The sequence below is a fragment of the Mus caroli genome, chromosome 10 (assembly GCF_900094665.2).
Source record: "Mus caroli chromosome 10, CAROLI_EIJ_v1.1, whole genome shotgun sequence".
Classification (NCBI taxonomy): Eukaryota; Metazoa; Chordata; class Mammalia; order Rodentia; family Muridae; genus Mus; species Mus caroli.
In genome coordinates this window covers 100,838,265-100,855,883 of record NC_034579.1, presented here as the reverse complement: position 1 = coordinate 100,855,883, position 17,619 = coordinate 100,838,265, and the positions used below count along the sequence as shown (strand labels likewise).

Here is a 17,619-nt window from a genome sequence, read left to right as displayed (position 1 = left end):
AGTGCTGGGATTAAAGGCGTGCGACACCACGCCCGGCTCCCCTTAACATTATTTATTTAAACATAGTAAAATAAAATCCATCCTTCATTAGAGCCCAAACCAAAAATATTTGGCATAATGACCTTATTTGCACCCCTGTCCTCAACCTGGAAGAAGTATAATATGTAAACCTGACTGTCTCACTTCCTTTATGGGCTAACACAGCTCTGAGTGACATTCTGTTGCTTAAAGATACATGTGCGTAGTTTTCATGTGATGTACCTCTTGATATGTTTGGTTTCTTCATTTTTCAAACATAGAACACATGGTCTGCTCTAAAGCTGAAGGGAAATCTGTGCCGGGATATTTCCAAGGGTCGTTATGAACAGATTTTTAGTTTTTTAGTAGTTTTTTTTAATGTTTTTTTTTTTTAAATCTTAGATGTATTTTTGTGTTGAGCACGTGATGTTGTTTGAATTAATTGTATATTTTCCTGTTCCTAGAATATAAACATTTGGGTCAGGCTAGTAACAATACTGTGGAGCTTTTAATCCTCCTGTCTCTAGCAAGGCCCCTCACATGGAGGCGTTTGATAAAATGTGTCAAAATTAGATAGCTGTCTTGGATCTGGACTGAAGGGAATGATTTGTTTGTATAAAACTCAAGATTTTGGTCTATAAACTATTTCTTTACTTCTAGCCAGTGTTCAAATGGGACTGTGAAATGTGATGAGCCAGCAACACCCTCTACTGGTGAGTTCCAGAAAAAGCTTTTCCCGAGCAGCATGTATCTCAAACACTGCCTCTACTCTTCTGACAGAAGGCTCTTATACGCCTCCTTAACCAATCACGGGAACATAGTAGTATCATGCAGTCAGAACCATTTTCCAATGATTCCCGACTTTTTTTTTTTCACATCACTAATAATATTTGTGGGACAGTGGAAAGTAGGTATTTAAGGCGGCTTAGAGACATTGATGGTCAGTCAAGCATGTAGCTTTTATATTGTCTACCCCAGCACCACCTCAGGTACCTGGAAAGGCTTTGGGGCTATAGCCTGAATACTGGTTGTAACATAGTCGTGGATCAGAAAGCAGAAAATTCTATCCTAGGCCAACACGCCTCAGCTTTTAATATCCACACAACAAACTGGTGATCTTGTTAAGACTTATGCTCTGATTTTGAATGAGAAGCCAACCCAGAGACTCTGAATATCTACCAATGACCAAGGCAATGCCAGTGTTTCTAGGTCCTGGGATGTGTCTGGGGAGCAAGCTTCTAGGGTTACGTGCAACAAATGGAAAATAGCATAGAACAAGAGTGTGGTGGCGCTCTCCTGTAATCCTGCCCTGAGAAAGCAGGGGCAAAGCCATCCAGGCCTCAAGGACAGATTCAGCTCTGCAGAGTTAGAAGCAAACCTGGCTTGTGTAAGACTTGGTTATAAAAATGGAAAATAAAAACAAAGGGTTTATAAAATATATCCATTGCTATTTCTCTTAGACTGTAACTTTCCACTAGAATATGTAGCCTGAAGGTCTACAAATTAGAGGGTTGTATAAATCTGTATTTTCGTCAGGTGAATAACTTATGGACACATGGCTGTCATTCTGTTAGATAAGGATATTATGGTTCTGTTACCTATTTAAATGTATGTCGTTATAAATCAGCTTTGAGCTGAGCATAGTGGTATGTTTCTATACTTATTAAAGAGGCTAAACTAGAGGGAGGAATTACAGGCCAACCTGGGCTTGATAGTGAGACCCTGTCCCTTAAAACACAAAATAAAGCAATAAAATACTTTTTGAATTACACATTTACTTTATCAGGATTTAGGTCAGTCTGGGGCTTCTCGATAGGTCATGTGACTGGGCCTCAAAGCTAACATAATAGCTACTGGAAATCCTCACTATGCCCCTTGTAGTTCAGGGTAGCTCACAGTTAAAGCAGGGATTTCTAGGTAGCCTGCTTTCTCAACGGAGTCCTCACGAATCCATTCCTGTGGTCTCACCCAAGTGTCTTATTTGATCACTGACAGCCCCAAAGACTTCTGGGAAACAGATACCCCCTGGACCCCGGTCATGTCTCCTAACAGGGGCCTCTGTACTACTCTGTACAGTGTAGTAGAGATTGATGAAAATAATGACTCAGAGGCAAGGCAAGATGAAGAAGTAACATGCATTTATTATGGCTTTGTAAATGTTTAAATGCGTATTGCAGCTTTCAGTAATTAAAATTGGTGTGTTTGAATTCATCTTGTTGACTTCAAGAAAGTATATGCTAGTTATTTAGTGAATTGTGGGGGAGGTGGCTAAGGTTTTCAGGTTTGAAACAGCTTTTGGGAATTTTGAGATGGAAAGACTCTGGCTTGGTAGTGCTGATAAGCTCATAAACTCGGGGATCACAGAATGAGAGCATTCTTTCACTATAGCGATGATCTGGTCAGTGGGTTTTGTTCGGATGATTTGTGCATAAGACTTTGGGCCAAATACAAAGTTAAAGCCGTGTTATCCATGCTTGTATCTGAAGTCCACGCCTGCCCAGAAGGGAAGGAATATTTTGACTGCAGGTTTCCTGACCCTGCGTTACCAGCTGGTGGTATAAACTGCGAGACAACGTGCGCAAACCTGGCCATGAACTTCACCTGTGCTCCATCCTCGCCTTGCATCAGTGGCTGCGTTTGTGCTGCAGGGTGAGCTCGCCTTTCTTGACAGTACAATCATTCATGATTTAGAGGAAAATTAAAGTCTCTTAAAAATATCCTTGGGGTCACTAGGTAATGTTGGCTGGTTAATAGAATTTACCTGTCAGCCTAATGACCTGAGTTGGATTTCTCGAACCTACATAAAGGTGGAAGGAGATCGTTGATAATATCAAGTTGTCCTCTGACCTCTATATTTATATCATGATACACATAGGCCCACGTGTGCACATCACACACACACACACACACACACACACACACACACACATTCTTAGAAGTAATTAAAAAATACTCTTCACAAAGAATAGCCAAAATCTTTATTGAGAACAGTTGTTAGTTAACTTTGAGTTGGTAGCTAACCTTGAATTGGTAGATTGTTTTAACTATTTTACTAGGCTAATTTAACATTGTGCAATATAACTAGAGCCATGCACCAAATTGAAGAAAAAACACATTTTAAGGTAAGGTTGGGATTTCTCCAAAATTGTTTGTGTGTGTATATATATATATATATATATATGTATATATATATATATAATTTTATTTGTTTATTTTAATATATAGCCTTATACATATGTGTGTTTACCATCATATATATATATATATACATATATATATATTCTATTGATGCAATGGTTGTCATTGACACTAATTTGTAACAGTGTAGCCAACTATTTTAATTATAAATCTTACAGGTTATTATATTGAGGCTAAATGTTGGGTACGTTCAGTGAGAATTCTGATTTCACTCACACCAGAGCTCAAATTCCAGCTCTGCCACTGTTAGCTGAATGACTTTTCCTCACATATTCTTCTCAATCCCCAACTAGGTAGGCCTTGCAAGTTACGTAAGCTATTTTAAGATTAATGTGTGTGTGTGTGTGTGGTATAGAGTATATTCAATATTATAGGAACCACAGTTTAGTTGCAGGGTATCTCCTCTTTATATATATCCTTCAGTTGTAGAAATAGCATGGACCTGAACGGACAAAGAATCTGGAGACTTTTAGATCCAGTGTAAGCACACACACATTCAGTTCTCCATGCTTTTGGTTGTCTTATGATGAATAGGGGGGCAGGGCATCTCAGGTAAACAGGTCACTCATTCTTCCTCAATGAACACATCCCACAAAGACATTCCCAAGACCAACTCTTAAAAAGCCAGGGAATAGGAGGGAGGTCTGGTTTATCTCCCAGGAGAATCACCTTTGTCTAAATGGCTGCAAAGAGCCAAGTACCTTGGAATGGTATCATTCTTCTCAGAAGAGAAGAGCATGAGAGGGAGAGGAAGAAGGTCACAGTAGACAAGAGGGCACACACAAGGAAAAACAAAAAGGTTGGTGGAAATCAGGCCATAGAAATGAATGAGCATGAAAAACAATTTGTCAAAAGGACAAGGGAGAGAAAATATTTGTTGTGGTAAAATAATTAGAACCTGCAATGTTGCTTGATTTTTTTTTTTAATTGTGACTGTCCATAGTCAATTAAATGCATATCTAAATTTTTATTTCAGATAGAGTGCTTACTATCTATAACCCTTGACTTTTAGTTCAAGCCTGGCATTTATTTCCTGATGGAATCTTATTAAGAGAAGTGCCATGCCCCAGCTTCCTTAATTGCATTGAAATAGAGATAAAATCCACTGAGATGCTTCTGAGTGTTTTGGGGGAAAATTTGCAAACAAACCTCTAAGTCAAATGTCAATGATGCTCATGTCTTTGCTGTGACATTTTCTGGCTCATGTTGAAACTCAGTGTATCATCTATGTTCCCTGGGATTCTTACAGCACCAGTGTCTATAATAGGTCTACATGGATCTGGTTTAGAAACCACTACACAATATTGGTCCTCATTATTACATAACCCAGGGGGTGAGTTTCAATTTCTTTCAAAATGAGTGTAGTGGTATTGGTTTCATGGATGGCTGAGTACATCACAGCACACCAGCTACCACACAGGTGCCCAGTTATTGTTTACTGCCTGCTCCTTCTCAGCCAACAAAGCAGATTCAAAATGACTGTATCTTCCTTCTCCTCCTAGGTTTGGATTAGGTGCGAGAAAACCATCAGTTATCAACTAACATTCGAAGCAACACATTAATAAAAAGGAATGGGAAATACTTGGTATATTTTCACTTAAATACACCTAAAACAAACCATCATCATTTTATACCTTAGCACTGAGAAACAAGCTTGTTTGCCTCTTGAGTTCTTTAGCAGAAAATGCTATTCAGTTCATTATTTACTTTTTCACCAGGGACTGTCACACAATGCAGACTCTCTTAGCAAACAGTGATGGCCAGGACACCTGATTTCTGTTCAGCTGTGCTCTTTCTAGACCAACTCACCATATCAGAAATGTATTCTTCTGTTTTATATTTATGGTGCCATATAACAAAAGGTTAAGTCATATCTAATCCCGTGCTTGGCATCTAGTTAATCCTGGGATACACAAGGACCATGTGGGGATAAGAGAAAACCAGACTCATCCTTCAGTGGAAAAGACAGTGTTGAGTATGATAAAATTCTAGACTGCAAGTCTGTCTGACACTTGGCAGGTTTTCTAATCACCATTTCTTTTTCATTTGGAAGAATGGCAGAACACAAAGGAAAATGCTATGTTCCTGAAAGCTGTCCCTGCATCTGGAAGGACTGGGAGTACAGCTCAGGGGAAGTCATCTCTACACCATGTTATACCTGGTAACAACAGACATTTATTCCACAGACATTTTTCTCGGCCATTGTATTAATATCAATTGTCTTACTGCCATGACTTGATGTGTCTGATTAGCAAAAGTGAGTCAGAATTAAGCTTGCATGTTGGAGCGGCAGGCCTTTGGGGGTTGAATGGCTACTTTCTACAAGGGAACAATGGCATTTTAAATGCATCTTTGTTAGCCTAGGAGAAATATAGTTGTATGAAATATGACAACTTGGCAACCTGGTAGGAGAAATACTGAAAATGGATAAGTGTTGTAAACAGAGAGAGGGTTATTCAATAGACACTTGACTGTTTGAAAGTCAGTGAGCGTAGTGCCACAAAAATTGTTATGTCTTGCTAAGATTTCCTTAAAACATGCACAAGTATTCTAAAATTTTGATGAAAGCATCTACGTAGCTTAAACTGTCTAAAAGGGGGTAGATTGGGCCCTCTGGGAGCGGGTAGGCCTATGTTCATGTTCATCCCGTTATCTATTTTCTGTGCATCCCAGATTTAATTTTGGTATCTGGTACAAATGCATGACATATTACTTATGTCAATATAATAGCCATTCTGAGAATGAACTGGCAATATCTATAAGGATTATTGACTCCAAATGCTTCTGAGACACATTTAGGCTACTAGAAAATGCTACTGTTATAGTGAGGACTGTCAGTTAGGATCACTGGATAGTCTTTCAGAGGACCCTGGCTTGATTTCCAGTTCCAGGGAATCCAACCATTCCTTCTGGCTGTCACACGTGCGATGCACACACATAGTATACAGAAATACATACAGCCGAAATACCCATATACATAAAATAAACCAAAAATACTAATTAGAACCTTATTGCTCCATAAGATAACTTTTTTATTTTTTAGTGTTTGTCGGCGGGGGATGTTCAATTGCACATATTATCCATGTCCTGCAGTGTGCACAGTATATGGGGACCGGCATTATCACTCCTTTGATGGATTGGAATATGACTATATCAGTGATTGTCAAGTGTTTTTGATAAAGGTTGGTCGTAATTACTTGCTTTTTGTTTGACCTTTCATAAAGACAGACTGAAGAATGACATGTCAATGGCATATCATATTAGTATATACTATTCATAAAACTTATGAATACCATAGTCATTTTGAACTTCTTTGGCTTTAAACTCATCTTAAGTTCTCTTATTGGTAAGGGATAGACTAACTCCTTAGCCCCATACCTTTTGCCTTGTCTGTAAACTAAAAGTAATGATTATACCTAGCTCCAATGGTAGAAAGGGATTGATTACACAATAATTTCTTATTAAATGGAAATTACTTAAATTATTGTTACTTTGGTGTTAAGTATACCTATAACACATTAAGCCCTACATTTTATTTTATGAATTTAAAATCAAGAGAGATTATTTTTGCTTCTAGATACTATTTTGCTGCTTTGATGGTATCCTTTGCTGAATTCCTGGATTTGTACACATTAGAAAATTTTTAAATTTCTCATATGCGTAAAATGTATGGATAATCTATATATACAGTTTGTACACCATTGATTCCAGAATTAAATTTCTAAATGAAAAAAATTGTAATTCTTCCAATGAAGTCACACAAGAACAATAAAATGAGCACTGCCCTCAATAATTAAACATGTAATTAATCTATTTTTCTGTATATAGTTTTTATGTCATATTATACTTTTGCGTGATTCTGTTCTATAAGCTTGTCTCAATAAAATAGAGTATAAGGTCCATTTTGAACAATTCTTCAAAAATTAGAAATCAATGAACTTTAATGAAGCTTTCTTTATATATTAAAGAAATGAAGTGCTCTATGAGTACTTATTTCACAAGTATCATAGTAAGCATTATTGAATTACCATTTGTAAAGGGGGCTGTCATTTATGAGTGATTTTAAATTTTTATAGAAAAATAGTAATGGATTTGGTGTCATATAATTATGACATTTGTCAAGCATATTTTTATATTTTTAAATTAATTTTTTATATTTTAAATTCCATACATGTGTGCTTCATTTACACAATTTACACTTTGTCCTCTCCCCCGCAAACTCCTTTCCTGTCCCCCTAACTCTTTCTTAAATTTATGAGCTTTTCTTTAATTATTGTTTTATACCTGTGTACACACATATACACACATGCACACACATACACACATACATATACAGCTTGCTGAGTTTGTTTAATGTTACTTAGGTGTTTATGTATTTAGGGCTAATCTTAGTGGCTGGATAATGGCTCAAGGATCTCCTCCCTATATAAGACTGACTCTCCCTTTCACAAGAGCCATTAATTATCTGTAGATCTTTATCTAGGAGTAGGACTTAATGAGATTTACACTATCCACAGTGTACTTCAACTAGTTTTGTCGTTAAGCTTGCTTAAGTGACAGCATCTTTGAGAGTTCATGTGTGCAGCAATTCTGTCATGTATAAAAGGCACTATAGCACAGCAGACATCTTGGTCTTCTGGCTCTTATAGTCTTTCCAATTCTTCTGCAACGATTCCTGACTTTTAGGTCACTGTGTTATAGTCCTATTGGTTGGGGTCGGACAAACCATGGTCATTTTTTTCTTTGCAGTTGATTATTTATGGTTATCTGTCTGCTGCAAAAAGAACTTCTTTAATGAGGGATGGGAGCTACACTTATCTGTAGGTATAAGGATACGTATTTAGAATGGACCTAGACATTTAATTGTTTTAGAAAAGTGGCAGTAGTATGATCTCCTTTGATTTCATCACTTCATTAGACACTGTTAGTTGGCAAACTTTACAGTAGTACTCATGAATTCCCACCTATTTAATCAGCTTTAAATCCAGGTTATACAATATATACCCCCAAGCTGTTGGTTACCTTCAAGATACACGTGCCACTATTGCATCCTTGGGATAGGGTTTGCATTTGGGTACGACTACTGGTTGCTAATTTTCCCTTAGCAATTTACACACCATCTTTAGATACTACATGTGCCGGCTAATTTTATGTCAACCTGGCCCAGGCTAGAGTCATCAAAAAGGAGGGAGCCGTGAATGATAAAATACCCCCGTAAGAATTAGCTGTAGGCATGCCTGTAGGGCATCTTTTAAAATTAGTGATTTATTGGGTAGAGCCTAGCCAATTGTGGGTGATGCCATCCTTGGGCTGCTGGTTCTGGGGTCTATAAAAAATCAGGCTGAGCAAGCCAAGATTAGCCAGCCAGTAAGCAGCACTCTGTGGTCTTTCCATTGGCTCCTGTCTCCAAGTTCTCGTCCTGTTTGAGTTCTTGTCCTCACATCCTTCAGTGATAAACAATATTGTGGACGCATAAGCCAAGCAAATTCTTTCCTCCTTAGATTATTTTTTGCTTACTGCAGCAATAAAAATCCTAAGTCACTACAAGAGCTAGTCCTTAGGGAGAAAATTTCCATGTTAGTTCCAGCTGAGTGCTTCAAGTTCTCTATCTGAAGTGTGTGGTGTCTTTCATAATGGGTTCCCAACTGCAAGTTCTGGGAGGTAACCAAGGGCAACATCAATTGTCTTTATTATTTTGGGACTCTTTGAACAGCCCTGACCAACTCATTTCAAGCATCCTTTGTAATGTGTATCCTTCATCCCTCATGGTCTGTCCTGGCCTCTTTTTCACCTACCATCTATATTTCACAACCCCCCTTCATAGCACCTGTGTCCTACTAGCTCATTCCTCTCCCTACTGCCATGGTTTCATCTCTTCTCTTCCCCTCTCCCCTCCCCTCCTCTCCCCTCCTCTCTTTTCTTTTACCTTCTTCTTCTTCTTCTTCTTCTTCTTCTTCTTCTTCTTCTTCTTCTTCTTCTTCTTCTTCTTCTTCTTCTTCTTCTTCTTCTTCTTCTTCTTCTTCTTCTTCTTCTTCTTCTTCTTCTTCTTCTTCTTCTTCTTCTTCCTCCTCCTCCTCCTCCTCCTCCTCCTTCTTCTTCTCTTTCCTGGTATCCATAGTTACTCCAGGTTATATACTTGTATATTAAAATTAAGAAATACCGGCCATAAATGAGAGTTTGTAGCATTCATCTTTCTAGAACAGAGTTGAGTCATTCAACATAATATTTTCTAGTTGCATCCACCTTCAAATTTCAGTTTTGTTTTTTTTTTTTTACAGATGAATAGAAAAAATGTGTATGTGTGCCAAATCTTATTATTCATTCATCAGTTGAGGGGCGTTTAGATTGTTTTATTCCATAGTTACTGTGAATAGGGTAACAGTGAACATGGCTGGGCAAATATCCCTGGAGTAGGGCATCAAGTCCTTTGGACACACGCTACAATGATATATCAGCATCATATAGTAGATGTATTGTTAACATTTTTTTTTCACCCTGCCCCTGTTGTTAACATTTTGAGCATCCTCTAGAATGAATTCCATTGCTGCATCAGTTGGCAATCCTACCAACAGTATTTCCTCTTTCCCCAGATTCTCTCCAGAATTTGTTGTTTTCTTGATCTTAACCATTCTCATTGGGGTAAGATGAAATCTCAAAATAACTTTTCACTTCCCTGATTAGTAAGGACATTGAACACTCTTTTTTGAAATATTTCTCAGTTATTTTTATATCTTCTTGTGGGAGTTTTTGAGATCTGTGCCCATTCAAACTGGGTCACTTGTTTTTAAAATTTTTTATTTTGGTATTCTTTGTATATTCTGGATATTAATCCTCCATCAGATGTATAGCTTGCAAAGAGTCTCTCACTCTGCTCATTGCCTCTTCACTTTATATATTGTGGTTCTGTGAAGTCTCATTTACCATTTTTATTTTACCTTAATTCAAGTCATGTTCTATTTAGAAAGTTATCTTTTACACTTTCGTCTTTAAGGTGCTATGTATATGTTTTGTTTTGGTTTTCCTAGCAGTTCCAGGGCTTCAGGTTTTACTGGGAGGTCTTTGATCCATTTGGAATTTATTTTTGAGCAGGATGATAAGTATGGGTCTAATTTCATTCTTCTACAGGTGAACGTCCAGGTTGTCTGGCACTGTTTTTGTTTTTTGTTTTTCCAATTTTTGTGAAGAATGTTGTGGAGATCATTATTGGGATTACACTGGACCTAGAATTGCTTTTGATAGAATGCTTATTTCACAATAGTAATCTTATCAGCTCATGAGCATGGGAGGTGTTTCCTTCATCTAGTGTCTTCTTCAATTTTTTTTTTTAAATTAGAGATTTAACGTCACTGTAGAAGCCTTTCACTTCCTTGGGTATGTTTATTTCTAGACTTTTTAGTTTTTATAGGATATTATGAATGGGATCTTCTTCTCAACATATTTGTTACTGAATATACAGAAAGCCTACTGATGTTTGTAAGCTGATTTTTGTCCCCTCCCACTTTGATGGAATTATTGCTCGTTTCTACACATTTTCTGCTGGAATTTTGGCGATTCTGCTCTGTAAACTGTTCATCTGAACATGGGGGAATATTTCAGTTATTTTCTTATTCGCATTCTTTACTTTTCTATGCTTGTTTACTGATCCAGATAGTATCTAAAAACGAGTGAGGACAGTGGACAACCCAGTTGGCTCCTGACTCTTTTTTGGGGGGTGGTGGTGGTTGCTTTACATTTTCTCCATTTGTGATAATGTCAGCTATGAGTTTGTCAAAATAGCTTTTATTATGTTGAACTGTCTCTTTCAGTGGCTCAATCAATAACATGTCTGACTGGAAATTCTATGTTTTATTCTTTGGTATGTGTGTTGTTTGATGTTTGGAGCATATGAAAAGGCATAGAAATCAATGTACATTCTATTATTTATCTTTTCCGACTTGTATTGATCTAACTGGTTCTTTGGTCCTAGTTTTAAGAGTCAGTATATAAAAACAGGTTGCTAATTTTATTCTGATTGTTTTATATCTGTGCAGTTAGATTGTATCTCACTATACTTCAGTGCAAAGAATTATATTTCTTTTTGGCTTCTCTTAGAGACTAGCATAATTATGACTAAAAATCACTGGTTTGACTTTTTTTTAACAGACTGTCTACATGTTAGAGAAAGGGCAGTTAAATGAATGCTTTTACTTATAATAGCTAGCATTTCTAGTAAATTCATATAATTGCCTTCATTGTGGTGACACTTTTAGATTTCAGTGTGTACAATGCACATCATCTGAGGATGTTGTTAAAGTGTGGACTCTGTTTCCATAGGCTGTAGTGGAGTCTTGGGTTCAACGTTTTAAACCTGGTGGTAGTGATGCTGTAGGTCTGGAAACCATACTCCCGCTAGGAAGGGTGGAAGCATTTGTACAAATAAACATAATGGGATACCTGTATATGCATTATTTTTTGAAATTCTCCTCTTCTTTAAGTCATAATGAACAAAAGGAAATTTCTTGGATAACATTGTATCAAGCATGTCCTGTTCCATGGACTATGTTATTTCTCCTTAAAATATTTTTGTAATGCTATTTCAAGTAGTAAGAGAAAATTCTGCCAACTGTTATTTTCGTTTTAAATATAAAAATAATTTACAACACCCTAACAAAAGCATTTATAGTCTAATCTATGTTTCACCTGCAAATAGTTCCTAATGTGTGACAAGAATCTTCTCTCATGATTAATTTATTTAAATTTTGATTATTAATAATAAAGTAACCCAATAAAGACATATTTACAACACATCTCTCTACCAAAACAGATTTATTTGAGAAGTTATAAAGTTTCAAGGCAATGATTATGTTTCTATTGATCCTTACTTCTCCCCCTCAAGTCATCTGGGGAGTTATGGGCATCTGATGTAACTTAGTAACTGCCCATTAATGTCTTCTACCTAGGTAGAAAAAAAAATCTTTATTACTCTTTGCATTAGAAAACAGCATCAGCCACTATATTTTTACATTTTTCGGACAGATTTTAGTATATTCTTAAAGATTTATTTTATTTTATGCATCTGAATGTTTTGCCCTCATGCAGGCATGTGTACTGTATACATGCCTGGTGTTCACAGAGGTCAGGTAAGGATGTCAGATGCACTATGGGTTGTTGTGAGCCACTATGTTGCTACTAGGAGCTGAATCCCTGTCCTCTAAAAGAGCAACAGTGCTATTAACTGCTAAGGCATCTTTCCAGATTCTAGCTCTGCCCTATTTATTTATTTATTTATTTATTTATTTATTTATTTATTTATTGTTATTCTTTAATCTTCCTTTACAGTCCAGCTGCTACTCTCCACCTGGTCTACCCCCTGACCTCTCCCCATCCCACACCTCCTCCCCTGTCCTCAAGTAAATGTCCTCACCCCCTCACCACCACACTACCAGACTTCGCCAATCCCTGGGATTTCAAGTCTCTTGAGGGTTAGGTGCTTCTTCTCTCACTGTAGCCAGACCCAGCAGTCCCCTAATATATAAGTGTCAAGACCTCATATCAGCTCATATGACCTCATGTGGTGTATGCTGCCTGGTTGGTGGCTCTGTGTCAGAGAGATCTTGGGGGTCCAGGTCAATTGAGACTGCTGGTTTTCCCATGGGGTCGCCCTCCTCCTCAGCTCCTTCCAGCTTTCCCCTAATTTAACCACAGGGGTCAATGGCAAATGACATAGCCAATGAGACAAGTTAGCAATCGAGCTTTAAAGAAAGTAACATTTTTATTAATTCATCGAGAACTTCATGCAATTTACTCGGTCCTAGTGTCCTTCTTTCCTCCACTCCTCCCATGTCCATCCTCTTCATCCTTCAGTCCCTACCGAACTCTGACTTTTCTCTCTACCTCCATCAAATCCAGTTTGTGTGACTCAACTAGTCCTGGGAGTTGGGCCAGCCCTGGAATGTGATTTATATACCAGGGGTCACATCAATAAGGAAAGGTGACTTTTCCTATACCAACAACTGTCAATGGTCAGTCATTCCCAGCCAGGACTAGGATTTTGTGCCTACCTTCCTTTCTCTGCTTTGATTTTGCTTGGTTTAAGATTTCATAACTTTTGTGCACATTATTCCGATCCCTGCAAGTTCTGTGGAACTGCTCTCTATGTCTGGAGAATGCTGTTTCTTTGTTGTTTCCCACCACCTCTGGCTTTTACAATTATTTTGGTTGGTTCCTTAAGATCTCTGAACCTCAGAGAAGGGGTGTGATATATATCACACATTTAGAGCTGGGCACCCCAGGTTTTTATTTTGTGCACATTGACCAGTTAAAGGTTGTGTTAATTGCCATCCACTACAAGGAGAAATGTCTCTGATGAGGCCCGTCACGATATTTTCAAACAGATGACTCTTCAGGAAACACTTTCATGGAGAGTGTTTGTTTTGGTCAGAAAACTATATTTTAGTAATTGATGCTGGATGATTATGGGCAGTTTTCCTACTGGTACAACCAAGGGACAGAGCCACTCTGCTGAGCATTTGTAGCTAACATTCATCTTAGTTTGCCACTATATCCTCATTTAAAATGAATACATCCTGCTCTGTTTCAAAGCTTGATAGGATTGCCTTCCTATGTATAAAAAATGCATTATAAGAATCGTTTTCTCAGTATATTAGAAGCAATACTATTTAAATAATTAATTCAATGTCTAGTTGAAGATTTATTTAGTTAAAGCTCATTTAGTAAAAGAAGACTTGAAGAGTCCCAGTTCTAGAATTCCATGTACCTATTTACATGGCAATGTTCTTTCCCAAAAGTATTATGCCAGAATTTATTTTATTATTTTACCATGGGAAATTTTACTGAAATTATTAAAACTATAATCAGGCCTCAAATGTTTCAGGACAAATTAACTACAGCACACATGGTAAGTGAATTAAAAAATCTAAAAGGAAAAGTCATCACATTTGGTCATAAAACGTGAAGTTGTGTGCCAAAGATAAATTAGTGATTAACCAGTGTAAGTTAATTTTCATAGTCTTGAAATATGATTATGCCAAAATCCTCATACCTTTTTACTGGTAGTATTTGCTTGGCTCACACCATCCACCAAGACTTGCCATGGCAGAACCTCCCTTCTGGATCCATCAGTGCTTCCTTTGAGAAGGGAAGATGGCATCTGGCATCATTCTGATTGGGGGTTCTAGTGTCAAAGTCACCTTTGAAGAGCATATTCAACTTTCTTCTGTCAGCCAGCTCTCTGTCATCTTTGTATTTGATTGCAAGCCTGGCTTTTCAGGTGGACAAACTTATCTTGAGTTTCCTTATATTCTGAGGAGCACACAGTAATCTAATTCATAATGTATTCACTTTTATTTTACAGATGGCCTTTGAAAAATTAACACTTAGTATTATTTTAAAGGTATAGTGTTCTTCAACCTCTTCATTGAAGAAGTTTGTGTTGTTTTTTTCTTATCACTAGGTTGCATGTTTTCTTAATACAACAAAGTTCCAGGTACAGCATTTGCTATAACTTTGCTGAGGAAATGCTTACTAGAATTCAGCAATTAAAATACTCTGTTCCTTTATTTATTTTAGATGTTTGCTTTTTACCACCACATCACATAGCATGTTTGTGTGTGTGTGTCTTGAGATGGATTTAGAGAAAAGGTCATAACTGTATTTTGTGACACAAGCTATGGTTTAAGAGGAAAAAATATTGACAATATTCAAAACTTCCAGCATTCTGACCAGTGCTTAAAAACTCCACAAAGAAGACTGTAGGGGAATTTTAATCTAGCAACATGGCTGCTCTGATCACATCCAAATACTTTCTAGGCCTGCCTGGTCTGGCTGGAATGCAGACATGCCTTTAGTGCACACACTTAATCCCAAGCAATGATGTCTAATTGAGGGGCAGACAAAGTGACTATTCAGAGAAAGATTTGACAGAATGAATCAGAGATAGGATATGCCCCACTCTCAGGGGAAAAGATATTTATGTGCACCACCATCATCACCAGCAGCAGGAGAGAGAGGGAGAGGGAGAGAGAGAGAGAGAGAGAGACAGAGAGAGACAGAGAGAGACAGAGAGAGACAGAGACACACACACACACAGAGAGAGAGAGAGAGAGAGAGAGAGAGAGAGAGAGAGAGAGAGAGATATTCAGTTTGTAGGTGAGGTGGGAATTGAGTCAGTGCAGTGTGTGCAGTGCAGTGGAGTTGAGTTCCTTAGTGAGTTTATGCAGTTCAGGGCAGGTCAGTAGAGGCAGCTGAAGCCAGAGCATAAGAAGGAGGCAGAAGATTAGAACAAATTACCAGAGTTAATGTGAAGGTAACCAGAGCAATTCAGTGAAAGCCGAGAGAAGCCAGATCGAATCAGTCAGCTTAGAGAGAAGTTTGAGCTAGAATGGCTGAGTTAAACCAGCCAGCCAGAGTTCAGAAAGAACTAGCATGGGTGAGTTTATTCAGCAGTAAGCCTCTGAGATGGGAATTACATCTAGTGAAGAATAAACATTACTTTTACAGGAGATCATTGTTTTTTGTTTTGTTTGTTTGTTTGTTTTTTAAACAAAACCAGGAGGTATATATTCTATGGTTCAGATTTCAGAGTCAAACTCTCATTCCGTGAACCTCCATCAGGCAACAGTCATTGCCAGGTTCCTTCCCATAGCTTGTTTTCAAGTAGGTTTTCAACATTCTCCTTAGCTTATCCTTCAAATGTTACTGCTTTTCTTAAACCCCTGAGAGCGTTCTGAAATTTCTAAACCTTGCCTAAGTTTTTACACACATGTACACACACAGACTTTATGTTCTGGTGATTGGTGAAGTGGGTGGTGTATGTGTGTGTGTGTGGGGGGGGGGGGTCAGAGGCCACAGAGGTCAGAGATATCTACCTAAATATTTCCCCATTGTACCTTTTGAGACAATATCTCTCATTGAACCTGAGATAAAACATGGCTATCTTGAATAGCTATTGAGCTCCAGGAATTTATTTCTCTGTCTCCTAAGAACTGAAAACACAAATGCATGTCACTGGGTCAGGATTTTGTTTGTTTGTTTGTTTGTTTTTTAAATAGGGATTTTGTGATTGAACTCAGGTCATCCTGCTTATACAGCAAGAATACTCTGTCCACCGAGAAATCTCCTCCAAACCTTTGTAGTTTTCATCCTATTTTGTTTTCTTGTTTTCTAGTAGCTACTGATTTCTGGTTCTTTGTTTCTGATCACCTGGCCTTCTTCTATGCTCTCTTCTCTAATTTTCAAAACTCTGGCTCTTACAGGTTTTATATTTCTATGTGTGTTGCTTCCATGAAATTCCACATTGCTGTGATCTCATAACACCTTGCAGATACAACCCTGTTCTGTTTATTTGTGGATTCATAGGTCTCTTATCAGCAGGGACTTTGTATAACGTGGTAACCTTAAAGGGGGTTGAGGCTTATATGTGACAGATGTTGATACTATACTGTCAAGCAAAATGCTATTTTACTTTGAAAGGTGCTGACAGGTCAAGTTTTGGAATTGTTTGAAAGTCTATTGTCTATCAGAGCTTTTAGCAAGGAGAGAATAAAGAGCCTTGATATTGACCTTTTCCATCTAGCTTTGTAATTGTTGTTGTGTTGCCTAGTAACTGTCACATCATTCCAACAGCTAATATTAACTTGAAGTAGATCAGTAATGGGAATTGTAGATACACAACTCTCAGCATTGCTATTGTTTCACGTTTCTGTCAACATAGCAGGGTGTTAGGATACAGAACATATAATACAGACTATTTCTTGACATTTCTGATTCAATATAAATAACAGAACTAACACGGAGATACTTTGGTTAATAATAACAGAAATATAATTGTAATAAAAGCCTTGAAGCCTACTTCTCTTATCTTTTAATCTAAATAACTCTTCCTAAGAGGAAGAACAAATAAAACCCTGCCATTGTACACTATTTTTTCTGCTTTAAAAGCCATTCACAAGAACATAGAAGTATGGCATTAATTTTCTTTTAGTAGAACAATGCTATAATCATCTTAATGGTCCTTATTATGGTGCTTTTCAAAGTTCAGGCAATGCTTTGCAGAAGGATTGTTCAGAAAGAAGCCAAGAACTCCCTGCACTTATCAAGGAAAACGAACCACACTGACACATTAATTACTCTGTCAACACCATTCATTAAACTCTCTTCTCCTCTAGGCACTGCTGAAGTAATTATTAACAAGCCAAGAATAATTTGGCCAAACTAGGGTATATATCAATTTAGTACTCATATTGCTAGTGATGTGAAAAATCTATGTATAGAGAATTTACATGAAAATCCACATGCTTTTAATAACATTTTCATGTTATTTCATGAGGAAAACACACCTTCAACTCTATCAAAAGAAAACATACAGGGAGTCTATATGGGGGCTTTGAAATTTTTTGTGATTTC

At 37.5% G+C, this 17,619-nt stretch overlaps 1 protein-coding gene across 1 annotated transcript in view; it reads left to right on the top strand.

Annotated features, from left to right (window-relative positions):
• The window catches only part of Otogl (otogelin like), a 144,483-nt gene that overhangs the window by 57,153 nt on the left and 69,711 nt on the right, over positions 1-17,619 (top strand). The window contains exons 23-26 of the mRNA XM_021174947.2: positions 679-731; positions 2,505-2,667; positions 5,270-5,377; positions 6,260-6,398. Coding sequence (XP_021030606.2) covers positions 679-731; positions 2,505-2,667; positions 5,270-5,377; positions 6,260-6,398 — 463 coding nt within the window. The remainder of the gene's footprint in view (positions 1-678; positions 732-2,504; positions 2,668-5,269; positions 5,378-6,259; positions 6,399-17,619) is intronic.